Raw genomic sequence first — 15589 nt, 5'->3', positions numbered from 1 at the left:
GCTATGTTGGGCCTTGCATGCTAGACAAAGGTGTTTGCGTTTGATGCAGGGCTGACGTGAAGTCATCAAGGGGCTGCATGCAGGGAGGTGACAGGAAGGGCACTGGGTTTTGGAACATCCCTCTGGCCTTGGTGTGGACAACTCAATGGAAGAACATGGTTCTGGATATAGAGAGGCTGGGGAGGAAAGGAAGCCAATTGTTTTTGGGTCCACAGTGGAAGAAAAATAAGTGGAGATCAGAGATCATGCAGCAAAGAAGGTTGGGTAACTTGGATTTCTTGTGTGACAATTTTGTTTATGTTCTCCTAGTTCCTCCAAGACACTCATAGGATAAATTCCATATCTTATCATCTCCAAGGACAGAGTCTCTTCAAAGCAGTCGCTCCCTACACTTAGTGCACAGAATGGAGGCCTATTCCTTGTCCTCAAGGTGCAGGTTGAGTCATCAAGAGCACAATGTGAGGGTCGACCAGGGCTTCTCAACTCCAGCGTTATTGACATTTTGGGCTGGGTGATTCTTTATTGTAATGGCTGTCCTGTGAATTATAGGATGTTAAGCAGCATCGCTGACCTCTATGAACCAGATTCTAGTAGCATCCCTTGAGGGTGATGATCACAAATGTCTCCAGACATTGCCAAACATTGCCTGGGAGTGCAAAAATCACTTCTGTTTAAGAATCACTGGGTCAGACTATGGCAGAGGGAGAAAGTCAAAAGCAAAACTTACCACATTGATGTTGAAGTTACTGTCTCATCAAGCCATTGGGATTTATCATTGTCTCTTTCCAGAGTCAAGAGGGGAGCTGGCCAGCCGGATGCTGTGGCTAATGCCTGTAATCCCAGCACTTTGGGAGGTCCAGGTGGGCGAATCATCTGAGGTCAGGAGTTCAAAACCAGCCTGGCCAACATGGTGACACCCCACCTCTACTAAAAATACAAAAATTAGCTGGTCGTGGAGGCGCATACCTGCAGTCCCAGTTACTAGGAGATTGAGGCAGGAGAATTGCTTGAACCCGGGAGGAGGAGGTTGCAGTGAGCCAAGATTGCACCATTGCACTCCAACCTGGGTGACAGAGAGAGACTCCATCTAAAAAAACAAACAAACAAAAAAACACAAAGAGAGAGAGAGGAGCTGGCTAGGGTTTTGAACCTCTGTACCAAGCACTGGACTAAGTATTTCATACGGATTACAGCAATTCTGTGAAGTAATATGTATTCTCTCCTATTTTTTCCCTGTACATAAGATGCAGAATTTGAAGGACAAACAATCCAAATGCCCATCCATGTACAAGTAAATTGTAGTATATTCACACAATGGGATATTATACTGTGAAAATGACTGGACATGGTGACATGCAATAACATGGGTGAATCTTACCAACATAATGTTGATTGATATAAACAAGCTCCAGAAAACCATACGTGTGTGTATATATTTATGTATATTAATATAATGTGTGTATATATATACACACACTCAAACATACGTGAGTGTATTGTTCAAAAACCGGAGGCACACATATGTATGAGTATACATGCATTTATACACATACGCACATACACAAACATACACACACACACACACACACACACACACATATATATAAAGGGAGTGATAAAATTCACGTGGCTATTGTCGTGGCTAGTAAGTAACATGCAAATGACTAAAACCCAATTCTTTCCAAAGCCTAGGTTCTGTGTGGATCATCATATTTCTCAATGTGGTCACAACGTGTCTTTGTTGATACACTGGGTGTTTTTAGTGCCTTGAACTATAGCAGACAGCTGTTCTTGTGATTGAGAGGTTCCTTTAGGAGGAAAGAAAACAAGAGCAGAATCACTTAGAGAAAAATGGACGTAGAATGGATTGCTTTAAAACTATAAAAGTGGTATAGGATATTGGACTGAAGTTGATGTGATTTTTCAATTATACTCATGTTCCCATTTTGATTGACATATTTGGTAAGACTGAAAGTATTAAATACTTCCTTTGGGAAGATGAAGAGCTTTGGGGTGTAAACATTCAGCAATAAAACACAGTGCATGGATTCCTGCAGATCGAAAGATGCCAACATGAATAGACACAAGAAGGAGGGCAAAAGAAGTGATCCATGGTGTGACATAGAAACCAATTATGGGGAAAAAGGTGTTTCAATGACAGGGGAGAAGGTTTTCCAGACATTGTTCTGATCAAAAACGTTTCTCTTCTTTTTAAAATGAGGGTGAGGAGGGTGCCAAGGAGAAGGCATTTTGTGGCTGGGGGTTTGCAAAGTACCCTCCAGCGTTTCCAGTATTTTCAATAATTTGTGAAGCAACCAAAACAAACAAACACCCACAAAAAACGAATCTGAGACACGGCAATGCAGTTGATGAAATCGCCATACCTTGAAGACTTGGGTAATTAGCTAACACATCCAACAGACTGAGTTAGTGGCAGACCCAGAAATCAAGGCCAGCCCCATCTGGCTCCCCACACCGTGATCTTTCCACTCCGTCATGCGCCTCCAGCATGAACCAGGCCAGGACGTTGGCTGGTGTAGAACACTGGACCCGGTTGGTGATGCAGAGCCAGGACAAGCCCAGAGGAAAAACAGAAGGGCCAAGAAAGTCCCTCATGAATTCCTCTTGGAAGCGATTGGTTTAACATTAACACCACTTTTCAGTGATTTTTTTTTTATTATCACTTCTGGCTGTTGTGTTTTTGTTTGTATAGAATTCATATGCTGTTGATGCCCTAGGGTGGGTTTGATCCTTCTTGATGAAATATTTGGCAGTTTTTAAAATTTCCAAAATTAAAAGACTGTGTTTGAGTGTATTGATAAGCAGAGGTAAGTACTCACACCAGTGCGGTCTAGTTGCTGATTACAGCCACTGGAACGGGCGGAGGATCCCCAGGATGGGGCCTGGGCAACCTGCCCACGAGCCGGCCTGCTGCCATAGGAGTGTCAGCCTGCAGCCACTATATCAGTGTCGCCCTCTCCCTGCCTCCCCGAAGTCAGGGGGTCTACCTATTGGTAGATCTCAACTACCTATTGGTGGTTGAGATCAGGGGTCTGGCGGTCAGACAAAGCTAGGTTTGAATTTTGTTTCTATGCCTTATCGTTTGCATAATTTTGGGAACATGATTTAAAATCTGTGAGTTAGTTTTGCCACTTCTTCCGGTTTTTTCTTTTCTGTTCTAAAAAAATATTGAGAGGAACCAGTTTGGGGGAGATTTTAGGCTTCCTAAAAAGGCCAATGAAGTTTTACATTTTAATATTAACTTCGTTTTAAACCTGGTTTCTTCTTTATTTATTACTTTTTTTTTTTTTGCCACTTCTAACTTAGTGATGACAATTATACTTACTAAAGTCATTGTGAGGATCCAATGAAAAATGCAGTCAAGGGCTTAGTCTAGTAACTATGCAATAAATGAAAGCCATTTCTATTGTTATTATTTGTAATAGTACAGTAAACAAGTTTCAGGAATGCTAAATAGGAAGGTTTTAAAAAGAGGTGGAGGCACTTAAGTGTCCCTGGATTCCATGGACTAATTTTCCATTTCCCGTCTTGACACCCCCTCCCCAAACTGGGTCAAGGCTTCATTTCTGATTGAACGGCACAAAGCTGCATTCCTGGAGGAAGAGCGGGGCCGCTCTGCCTTGGTAGAGGCCTCCTGATGAAAGGTTAGTGCCAGGAAAGGCCTGCTTCAGTAAGGCTGGGGAGCAACCTGTAAAAGAGACAGCTCATCCAAGAGCAGGCGCAGTGTCAACGAATCCAAATGCAGTGCAGAACTCCCGACTCAACAGACACATTTTCAAAGTTGGAACAACATCTCCCAGGCTCCTGAAGCCTGTTAATCAGATGTTTGCATGCAAGTGAGTAAAAACAATAACAAGGAAAGATGCTGCATGTCGTGCCAGCACCCCTCGTGAAGGACTATAAAAGCCCCTTTGTATCGGACGTCTTTCAAATGCAGGTATACTGAGCTTGTGACTTCCCAGAAAGGTCAGCACCAGCACCATGGCAGACAGCTGTTGTCCTGGAAACACCACAGCCATTCCAGCTGTGCCCGCCATCACCATATACCCAATTAGAAGCAACTTTCGGCATGCTCTCTGTTTGCCTAGTTCCTGCCACAGCAGAACGTGGCAACTGGTCACATGCCAAGAAAACTGTCAGCCATCCATTGGTGCCCCAAGTGGCTGTGATCCTGCTTCGTGTCAACCTACCTGTCTCCCAGCAACGTCTTGTGTGGGTTTTGTTTGCCAACCTATGTGCTCCCACGCAGCCTGCTATCAGTCTGGCACTGGTCAGCCTCCTTGTCTGGTTAGCTCATGTCAGCCATGCTGCTCGGAATCTACTTGTTGTCAGGAAAAGTGCTGCAATGCCAGTCCCTGCCAGCAAAACTCCTGCCAGGAACCTGTCTGCATGTCTGGATCATGTCAGGCAGCTTGTGGCCAATCAGTCTGCTGTGATGCTGGATCCTGCCAGCCATCCTGCTCTGAAGTGACCTCCTGTCCAGAAACTTCTTGCCTACCAACTGTCTGTACAGTTAGTCCATGCCAAACAACTTGGTGCCAAGGAAGTTCATGTCAACCCGTCAGTGGTGAAGGCCAGCCCTGTAAATCAACTTATTATCAACCCATCTGCTATATTTTCAAGCCTTGCCAATCAGCCCTCTACATGCCTGTTTCCTGCCAGCCATCGACTTGTGTGTTCAGTTCTTATAATACTACTTGCTGCGTGCCTTCCCTTTGCCAGCCACTTCACTGCCAACCAGCTGCTTCCACATGCTTCATCTACCAGCCAGTGGCTAACTGCCAGGTCCCTTGTTCCGCAAAGGACTGTTGCAAACCAGCTTCCTGTGACACTGTGATTTCTGGCCAACCAACTTGTGATGGACCCACTTCCTATAACCAGAGTGGCTGCAAATCAGCTTGCTGTGTGACTGGTTTAGGCACATCACCCAGTGGTGCCTCCAGTTGCTTGCCAACTTCATGCCAACCCAGCTGTGAGTCCAGCTTCTGCAAGGCAACACTTTGTTAATGGAGCACTCTTCACACCTCCTCTGAGGGTCTGCCGCTGTCTATAAATGCATAGCCATCCCTGGGTGCCTGCCTCCCACCAAGTACAAATGCTGCCTGCTTTCTAACTTTACCGTGAGTCTACCTCCACATTCTCTCCAGGTGCTGACCAGGGAAATTGTCCAGGCACAAAGAGATCTTTCTTAACCAAGAATAACCTTTCAGCAACCATGGACTATTACACTGCTGCTTGCATTTCCTGATGATGTCAATTCATTTCACTTTAGCAAATCCTCTCTTGTTTATCTTTCTTGATGCTGCCTGGTCTTTCAGAAGACCCCTTTGCTGCTAGCTGCTAATAAAAATGTGACTGGTTAAGTATGATAAATAAGACTCTTGGAGTGCTTTCATTCCTACGCACACCCTATGTAGATTTCCTTCAGGTCGCATTTGAGCACAATGAGCTTGAGTTATCTAAGTCAGTGGGTCTGCATTGGTCTGCAAGGGTAGCTGGTGTCTAGGATTATAGATGCTCCAGCTGGACGAGAGTAAGGGCGAACAGTTCACTGGCTTCCAAAATTTTCAGCACCAAGAGTTCTTTTGAGCTGAGTGGGCTCACTTTCCCCACAGTGAGTAGATAGGAAGTCAACAGCAAAAATGGTTCTGGAAAGCCACAGATGAAAACAAACATGAGGTATTGGCCATGGAGGATTGCTTAGGGTTAATTCAATTCTTTTTTTTTGAGATGGGGTTTTTGCTCTTATTGCCCAGGCTGGAGGGCAATGGCGTGATTTCAGTTCACCGCAACCTCCACCTCCCAGATTCAAACAATTCTCCTGCCTCTGCCTCCTGAGTAGCTTGGATTACAGGCATGTGCCACCACGCCAGCTAATTTTCGAATTTTTTTTTTTTTTTTTTTTTTTTTTTTAGTAGAGACAGGATTTCTCCATGTTGGTCAGGCTGGTCTCAAACTCCTGACCTCAGGTGATCGGCCCACCTTGGCCTCCCAACATGCTGTGATTACAGGCAGGAACCACCACGCTCGGCCAAGATTCATTTTAATGATTAATTTACCTAGTCACCAATTTAAATAAAATTAAAAACTCTTTAGAATTTTTTTGTCAGTTTGTTTGCTGCTTTTTTGACACTTTAAGAGACAGTTTTAAGAACAATTAGTTGAAGGGAACGTAAATGGGTAGGCTGATTTTCTTTTGGGGAAATCTTAGAGGAAGATTTACAGTGTTTTCTTGCAGCAATGGCACAGGGTCTTTCCTCCAGGGGATTCAGCCTCTCCTGTAATCAAGGAGTTCTGTGTCTGTGAAATAATTTAGATCTAAAATTGCATGAAAGGTCATGACCCTCTACTGCGACAACTCAAGTCACAATGTTTGGCTACCAGGCCCTAAGTTTGTTGAGTAGACCAAGTTATGCTCTAATAGGCCACCTATACATTTTGTTTCTAGGGACGCTGTGATCAATGAGCCACTGCCAAAGAGCCCTGTAGGCCAAGGTACTTTGATGGTGGGTATGCTCCTCCTGTCCTACCCAGTAGATGTGCCTACCTTATCTTTTGGGGTGGGTAAGTACTGCTAACTTTTCTCTGCTGCTCTGGGATTCCCTACTCCCCTCTGATACCAGGGAGTCCATTTTGAGGAGGTCAGCCCCTACCAGCTGGCCTACAGTGAAGAGCTAACTAACACAAAGCTGTTCAAGGACTCCTCTTGTTGATGTATTTCTCAATGAAGGGGGTGTCTTCTAGGCTTTTATGTGGAACATAGTTGTTGGGTGCAGACTGCATATGGTAAATGCAGTCTAATGTTCTCTTTCCCTGAGCCTTTGGTCTCTCTCCTCCACATCATGCTAGAGAAGTTCTGGCATCTCAGCCTCATTACATGTAGATCACTGTTGAGTTCAAGTTTCAGTCCATTAAACAAACTATTTTAGCCGCCTCCAGTTGCATGGTTAAATGTGATAAATCTGAAATCTCTAGTGAGTGCAATCACATCAACAAATTTGGGTCAATCTGGTGTTATATTCCTCCTTCCTTGGTCTAGACTTTTAAAAGTCTATTTTTTGTACACGTTCTTGTAGGTTTCTGCAGATACGTATCAGTAAAATCTTGCAAGTCTTTTGATGTGTAAGCAAGTTTCTCCTGGGTTGTAGCATGCTCCTGTCCACTTAGAGTATGTTGAAATTTGACTCTAGTTATGAATCTCGTGGCAACAGTGGTGGTTGTGGTGGATTCTAAGGAGAGCAAGCATCCTGTTTCAAGGTTATCACAGGATTTTCAATAAGAGCACGCCACTGTTCTCAAGACAGTGGAGGGTCAGTTTACTTGTTTCCACTGCAAGGGAGGTTCAGAGTGACTCTCACACAAATAAATGTTGTGTTTGATTTTCAGAAATCTTGACCCTGTGGCTGTAAGAAATAAGTGATTCCTTTAGGGTTGTCATGGAAACTCTAGATGATGACTTGAACTCAGGGTTATATGACTTGCGCCCAAGATTTTCTTTCTGCCAGCACTGAAAAGCACCCAAAACGATACATCACCTGAGTCCTTACAGTCATCATTACAGCCATGAGGGTCAAGTGGCCATTTGACTGTCATGACACTTGACTTGATTGGTACCTCGCCACAATTAATCACAAGTGACGGCTTGATGAATCATGATGCTACACCATGCCATGGATTATTTTCATTTCATTTCCCACTGGCAAGAATCTTAGCACTGTGCTCAAGCCCAAGGGTATGACCAAATCAATCTCCAAATCCCATCTTTACGGAAGATCTTTTTTCCTGGTACCATTCCCAGTACCAATTCTTTATTAGTCAGAGTCTAACCAGGAGGGAGAAAAATCCATATATTAATTTGTACAGGGATGGTTAATATAAAGATTATTAACTATTACAAGGGATTGAGATAAAGGGGGACTGGCTAGTGGGAGGTAAAGAGAACACTAAAAAATACAGGAATAACAGATATTAAAATCTGTTACTGCTCCTAGGTCTGAGATAGGAAGATAATTCCCTACCTTCACCCCCAGGCTGAAGTCCAGACTGTGTTGGAGAGAACACAGCTGTGACTCACTGGATGGTGGTGAGGTTTGCTGAGATGCCACACTGGTGGACTTGCTGGAAATTTGCTCTGTGGAAAGCCATGTGCATTGCAAGAGTTGGTCACCACTGAATCCACATGTGCTGCTTGTGGGTGGTGAAGAACACTGAAGCCAGGGAGAGAATACCTCTTTCCTCCAGTGTCTTTCCAGTCCTTTCTATTGACAAAGCTTAACACTGTGTCAGCTGGCCAAGGAGAAATATTCATAGGATCCCTCTGTATTATCATAGAGCAGACAATGAAGGGTGTACTTGTAGGTGAGCAGCAATAATTTAGTAACTAGAACACAAATCTTCATAGTTCACATTTTTTTGTCACTGATGTATACTTGGGAGCTGTAGAGAGATTATTAGTGGTTCTATCCCCAGTTTCAGAATCACAAGGGTCACAGTCATGAAAGAAGATTCTGGGTCAAAAAAGAGGGGGATACCATCTGAACATGAAAGTGTCTAGGTGGAGAATTTCTACCCATAGTTGAATTGACTAATGTCAGCATTGGTAATTCTGCTTCTTGAATCCCTAGATACAGGTGGGCTTATCATTTCAACAGTTCAAGTAGCTAGATCTGTTCTAGTCTTCTGTTGGGTATTTTCCTTTATTTCTAACTATGTATGGCTATTGCTTTCAGTACCTTTTCCACCCACGCACATGCACACATACATACATGCATACACATGCACTCACACACACAGTCAGACACACATACACACACACACACCATATTTCAGTTTAGTTATATGGCTGCACTTAAGTTGATTTGTTTGCTCCATAATTTATAATTGCCTATAAAACATGCCTAGCCAAATCTGAGTAAAGAGCACTAAAAGACTGATTTTAGCATTTTAGCCTTTCCCATCTAACTGGCCCAGCTGATATCACCCCCTTCTGCCCCCCTGTCTTTTGGATGACTCCTGTCCCAGTTTAAATGATTGGGCTTCTGTCCTTATGTCTTGATGACCAGTGCCCTGACTTTCTCCTAGATCGGGACTTCTCCCCAGCCTGAGGAAGGACCTTAGGATCTGCTCATAAACTTACCTGATGCTCACTGGCTGAGCATCTCTTGTTTCAATCCTCTCAATCACTGTGGTTTGTGGTTCTCAGTAGTTAAATAGGTCTTGCCAGTATGTGTGGGACATTCTAAAAAAATCCTTATAGATGAAGGAAAACTAACCAAAAGAGCCCTGGAATAATGAGACATCAAGGTCCATACTGTCTGTGCATAGGCTGAGCTGGGACCTGAGTGGAAGGGAGGGGCATGATGTCAGGTGTGGAGGGTGGGCTCTGTATATAGATAACTTCCCCAGAAACTTGCAGCTTTTCCTATTCTGGTGCCTCAAGATACCAAAGCCATACCTTTTGCACTAGTAAGTGTGATCTTTTCTTTGTTTTTCTTATGATGTTTTACTCCCTCCCAGGGAAGAAGTTTCTGATGAAATGTTATGGGCCTAATTAAAATAAATTATTTATTTGGTTATTTATATGGAATATAGGACTCACCCAATCCCCAACCCCTTCTCTCTCTCTCTCTCTTTTTTTTTGAGGAAAAAAATTCCCAAAATGTTGGGATTACAGGCGTTAGCCACCGCGCCCAGCCCCCAACCCCTTCTCTTTAAATCACTAGTTAGAAAGTTTATTTGTATAGAAGCAAAAAAATAATCAGTGCATTAACCTTTAGCATTCAAGTCAAAGTGTATCCTGTGGAAAGGTGATCAGGAATGTGGTAGACGAGAGCCACCATTACATAAAGATACTTCCCTGTTGGCAATTCCTTTGCAGGGAGACTAGGACTTGCAGGTTAGCTAGGTGCCTGCTGGGTTCAACTAACTTGCCACTGAGAAAAGCACTGATCAAAGGGTGCAGGGGACAGTTCTATCTCTAATTAGGAACTTCACAGTGTGATCTCTCTGGTCACTGAGGGACAAGAGTATGGGTGTTTGCCTTATGACCTACTTGCAAATGCAACTCAGAGGAGGACCTCTATGTTGGCGGTGAGGAAAAAGCACTAGACCATGGCTCAAAGGAGAAGGATTGAGTTGCATCCTGGCCACTTATTTACTGGATGACCTTATGTAAGACCAATGTCCTAATCCACAACACGAAGAAGTTAGTTTATTTTACCTCTGAGGGCTCATTTATTTACATGATCTTGTGAGTCTGTTGATGTGTTCTGTGAGGTTCTAAATATTCTCAAACTGATCAAGACTAAAGCCTCTTGCAACTCTGGAACCGATGAGAAAGAGATTTGGAAGGAAAAATTTTTAGTATGTCATAAAATAAGAAATGTGATTGACTAAATTATTTGCATCTGAGGTCCAAAAAGAAAATTAGAAACAAAAAGGAGGAGCAGGGAGAGAGGGAACTTGGTATCACAAAGGAATTGCCATGGATGGAATGTCTCCCAGAAAGGACATTTTGGTGGACACTCTGTGCAAAATCTCTCTTGAGACATGAATGGAACTTCATAGAAGATGAATCCTTAAGAAAGCGTGTGAAAGAATTCTCGAAAGTATTATTTCTGAGAGATTTCAAAATTAAAATAACAATTACATATTACTTTACAGGTATTAGATTTGCAAAAAATAGTGTGCTATATCAGAGCCTAGCAAACTTATTCTGTAAAGGGACAGAGAGTATGTAATTTAGGCTTTGTGGGGCACGTGGTCTCTGTTGCAACTACTGAATTTTGCCATTGTACCATTGCATTGTATCATTACATTTATAGACAATACGTAAGCAAATGAGTGTGGCTGGGTTCTAATAAAACTTTGTAAAAACAGGCTGGGGTTCTATTTGGCTCATGGTGAAACGGGAAAAGTTTCCTTGTTCCCCTCGCAGGGCGTGCAATGGGGGCATGGCAATGGGGGCATGACTGGCTTCTTCCGTGCCCCGCTGCTCAAACTTCTAGGGGAAGCGTGCAGATGGGCAGGCTGTGGGGCTCTGACCCCACGGCAGCATCTAGGGGTGAGTGTTTACAGCTGAAGCCCCAGTGGACGTGTGTACAGGGTACTCTTTCAGGTTAGCCTCCCTCCATAGGTGAGTGGTGGTAGTTAGCTCAGTTAGACTCCCTGCCTTATTGCAAGGACAGAGGGCTTTCTGTATCTCAGGGTTTCCTGCCTTGGTGTACTGGAAGAATCGGATCACACATGGGCTTGGAAGATGAGTGCAAGGTTTTATTGAGTGGAAGTAGCTCTCAGCAGATGGTGGAGCCAGAAGGCGGATGGAGTGGGACGGTGGTTTTCCCTGGAGTTGGGCTGCTCAGTCAGGCTCCCCTCACCCCGCGCCCACAAACTCTCCACGGTTTCCCCAGTCGATGGCCTGCCGGCCTGCCAGCCTGCCGGCCTGCTGGCGTCTGCCGCGGCCTGTCGGTGTGCTCTTCCGCCGGTTTATTTCTCTGGATGTCCAGCTGCCTGTGTCTCTTCCCACTAGGCACAGGATGAGGGCGCAGTGGGCCAGGGTGGTTTTGGGAAATGCAACATTTGGACACAAAAACAGAAATGCCTGTTCTCATTCATTCAGAAATTCCTGTTCCCTAGGTCCATGGGCAGAGTTGGGGTGGAGTCCTTGCCAGGGACCCAGCCTTCTTCTCCCAACACTCCCTGCCCCCTGCCCCCATGCCCCCCTCCCATATCAATGGGCCATAGTTTTCTGACTCATGTGTTATATAATGCCAAGTGTTGGTGGGAGTGGAAATTTACATTAGCAATTTGCATTGCTAATGGGATTGTTGGCTTATTTGGTCACTTTAAAGAACAATCTGAAACTATTTATGTAAATTATATAAGTGATGCTGCATGATCCAGCAATCCTGCCCCTGAGTGTGTATTTCCAGAAAATTCTCACACAGGTCCATAGAGGGGTGTGCATACGGATGTTCACTGTAGCATCACTGTGGTGGCAAAAACGTCAAAAGAAAGTTGGTGTCCACCACTGTGAAAGTGGATAGGCAACTTGGTGATTCTCTTCATGGAGTATTGTGCAGGAATTAGTAACAGTAGATTACATATACACAGTGTTGCATAGATGGATTTCTAAAAATTCTGCTTAAGGACAAACCAGAATGCTATTTATATAAAGTACATGTGTACTAAACAATAAATACTTTATAAGGATATATACAAATGAATTAAATAAATTTAATATGCATTGAATATATGTTAGACAGAATAGCATAGAGGCCTATAGGAAAAGAAGGGAGTAAAGGGAGAAGAAGAAGTAAATTAACTGATATATAAGTACATAAAAAAATAAATAAGAGAGAGACTATGCCAAAATCACAGATGATAATAATTCAATTATTTACAACTGAGGTCCCAAAAGAATATTTTTTAAAAAAGGAAGGAGAGAGAGGGAACTTGAGAGCAGAAAGGAATTACCATAGATAGAATGTCTTCCAGAAATGACATTTTGATGGACACTCTGTTCAAATTCTCTCTCCCACATCTTCCATGGAGATTTGCATCATGCTAGAGGAAGGATATGGCTCTGGGAAGCAGAGGTACCTCGTCTCACGTTGCACAGACTTTTCAACAATGTTTCTTACAAGAAGATGCAGACATTGTTTAAGGAGTTATATTAACTTTAATAATTTGTTTATTGATACCAGGATTCTCAAGACACCTGAAACTTCGAATTTCATTTTATAATAGTTTTTTTTTTTCTGACCCATCTAAGTCTATCTCACAGTTTTTGTTGTTCCAATGACAGATTTCTCAGTCTTATAGGTGAATGTGTTTACTGGCCATCTGCCAACATGCAAACTTCACATTCTAAACAAGTCAGATGTGAAACATGGGTTGAGAAGCTTTGTATCTTTAACTACGCTTGGCAACAGTTTAAATGACATAGCATTTATTTTCTCCTTTAAAGTTTGCTAGAGTTTGTCCATAAAACATCTGAATCCCCTTTAATAAGCAATGTTCTGCCAAGCCTGAACATGTAACTAAATGTTTCTTTACCCTTATGTTCAGGGCAGGGGAACAATTTTAAAAACACAAGAAAATTTTGAGAAAAATATTACAAGAACCTGCCTCCCAGATTGGCATTTTCTTACTTCTGCTTTGGATCTTTAAAAAATTAATTGAAATGAAACATTAGACTTGTAAAGTTGAAGTCCCCTTTGTACCCTTCTTCAGCCTCATTTCCCTTTTTTCATCTCGGATATCACTTCTATCATAACTTTATTGTATATCCTCCCAGTCACAGTTAATTTACATAAAAATATACACAACATCTCGTATTTATAAAGTATTTAAACAAGATCAAATATGAAGGATTGCAGATTTAAGAATTTACATATGAGATGTAAAATTATGCAATTTTACTTTTTAAATTTCATTATTGCTTTTAAGAACTGCGCATTTTGATACATGAACCTGTTTCATTATATTAGTTATCTATTGCTGCGTAACAGTTATCTCAAAACTTAGTGGCTGAAACAACAAATGTTTATTATCTCACTGTTTCTGTGGGTTAGAAAACTAGGTGTGGCTTAGCTAGATACCTCTAGACTTGGAGTCTTTTATTAGGTGTTGGCTGGGGCTGCGGTCATCTCATGGCTCAACTAGGGAAGGATTCACTGCCAAGCTCATTTATGTAGGCACTGGAAGGCCACTGGTTTGCACCAACTGTTAGCCAGAGATATCAGGTCCTTGCCTCATGGGCTTCTCCATACTCTGGCTGATTGTCTTCATGGCACAGCATCTGGATTCTCCCAGAGGAAGCGAAGAGAAAGAGACAGAGAGCAAGAGAGAGAACATTCAAGTGGAGGTCACAGTCCCTTTACAGCCTAACCTTACAACATGGTTTGGCTGTGTCCTCACCCAAATCTCATCTTGAATTGTAACTCCCACAATTCCCATGTGTCATGGGAGGAAACCAGTGGGAGTGATTGAATTAGGGGAATGGGTCTTTCCTGCACTGTTCTCGTGATAGTGAATGAGTCTCACGAGATCTGATGGTTTTAAAAAGGGGAGTTTCCCTGTACTAGCTCTCTTCTCTCGGCTGCCACTGTGTGAGACATGCCTCTGTTCAAGCTGGAAATTTGTTTGTATATGTAATTTTTAGAAAAAATGTGTGGTTCTCCTGTGAATCTTCTTGGAATTTATTAGACGAAAGTTATTCCCACAAATCATCTAGAGATAAACACTTGGACCCCTGATGTAATAGCTGAGGACAATGCCCTTAAGTTTCCTAGAAGCCTCTTTGATTTATCTGAGAGTGTCTGTGAGGTTCTCACTTAATATCTTTTTTTTTTTGGAGAGAGAGTCTTGCTCTGTCACCCAGGCTGGAGTGCGGTGGCTTGATCTTGGCTCACTACAACCTCTGCTCCTGGTTTCAAGTGATTCTCCTGCCTCAGCTTCTCTAGTAGATGGGACTACAGGCCCCCACCACTATGCCCGGCTAATTTTTGTTGTGAGCCCTTAAAAGGGACAGAAATTGTGCACTCGGGGAGCTCAGATTTTGATTTTGAGACAGTAGCTTGCCGATGCTCCCAGCTAAATAAAGCCCTTCCTTCTACAACTTGGTGTCTGAGAGGTTTTGTCTGCCGCCCATCCTGCTACAAGTATACTTATGCTTTGCTATATTTATTACTATTGGGCACTTAAAAGGGAATGCTTGGAAAGAACTGGATTGATTTTGCTAGGAATCAACCTTAAAGGGTAGAAGATTGTTGAAATTTGACCCTTTCAGTCTTAATCTTTATTCCAAGCAGGAATCTGACTGGGGCTGAAGAGCTTGGTTTTTACCTCATCCTTATCTTGCATAAGGAATGCTTTTGTTTAGGAAGAGGATCTGAAGATTTTCTGGTCTGGGATAGGCCACAACCACTGTGGAACACAGTGATATTGAAGGATGGATAAGGCATGCTTTCCTTAGCGAGTTTATACAATCTATCCAATTTAGGCTTTCTTGATTTATATTCTAGAATAATGTCTATATTTATTTAAGTGGGAATCATTTTAATTTTATTTCTGATTTTTTATTCCTATATTTTCTACATAAGTTACCTCCAAATCTACAATTTAATTAAATTTATCCCAGCTTTTGATCTTAGAATATAACAGTCATTCTTGTTTCCAGCATATCCACAAGAAAAACCCCAAGCTGCGTTATCTGAACCATGTGTCAGAAGAGGTTCTAAGGAGAAGGTTTCCAGTGATGAAAGAGCCGAGCTTTCCTTACTTTGAATGGAGGAAACACAGGCTGGTTTTTCTGAGATTAATCCCTGTTCTTTCTATAACAATATTACATTGCACTAGAGGGCCTAACCTACAGATTGTCTTTTATGTGTAATTCAAATTCTAAGAAGAATAAATTAACTATAGTCCAGTCACCACTATAACTCACAGCAGAGGGGGAAGGAAGAAGTGTGTGGTGTGTCACTCATAACAAGCTGGTGATGTTAGATTATAACCAGATGGACAAAGACACACGCAAAATCATAAGAGTCAACCCGACACTCTGGCA

The 15589-nt window shown here is 42.6% G+C and overlaps 1 protein-coding gene across 1 annotated transcript; it reads left to right on the top strand.

Moving 5' to 3' along the window:
• Positions 1-4002: 4002 nt before the first annotated feature.
• KRTAP29-1 (keratin associated like protein 29-1) lies at positions 4003-5230 on the top strand. The gene has a single exon (XM_023204153.1). The coding sequence runs from the start codon at positions 4003-4005 to the stop codon at positions 5026-5028; it is 1026 nt and encodes a 341-aa protein (XP_023059921.1). The 3' UTR covers positions 5029-5230.
• The last annotated feature ends 10359 nt before the right edge of the window (positions 5231-15589 follow it).

The sequence above is a fragment of the Piliocolobus tephrosceles genome, chromosome 16 (assembly GCF_002776525.5).
Source record: "Piliocolobus tephrosceles isolate RC106 chromosome 16, ASM277652v3, whole genome shotgun sequence".
Taxonomy (NCBI): Eukaryota; Metazoa; Chordata; class Mammalia; order Primates; family Cercopithecidae; genus Piliocolobus; species Piliocolobus tephrosceles.
The sequence above is the reverse complement of the archived record's forward strand: the minus strand, read 5'-3'. Positions and strand labels throughout refer to the sequence as shown.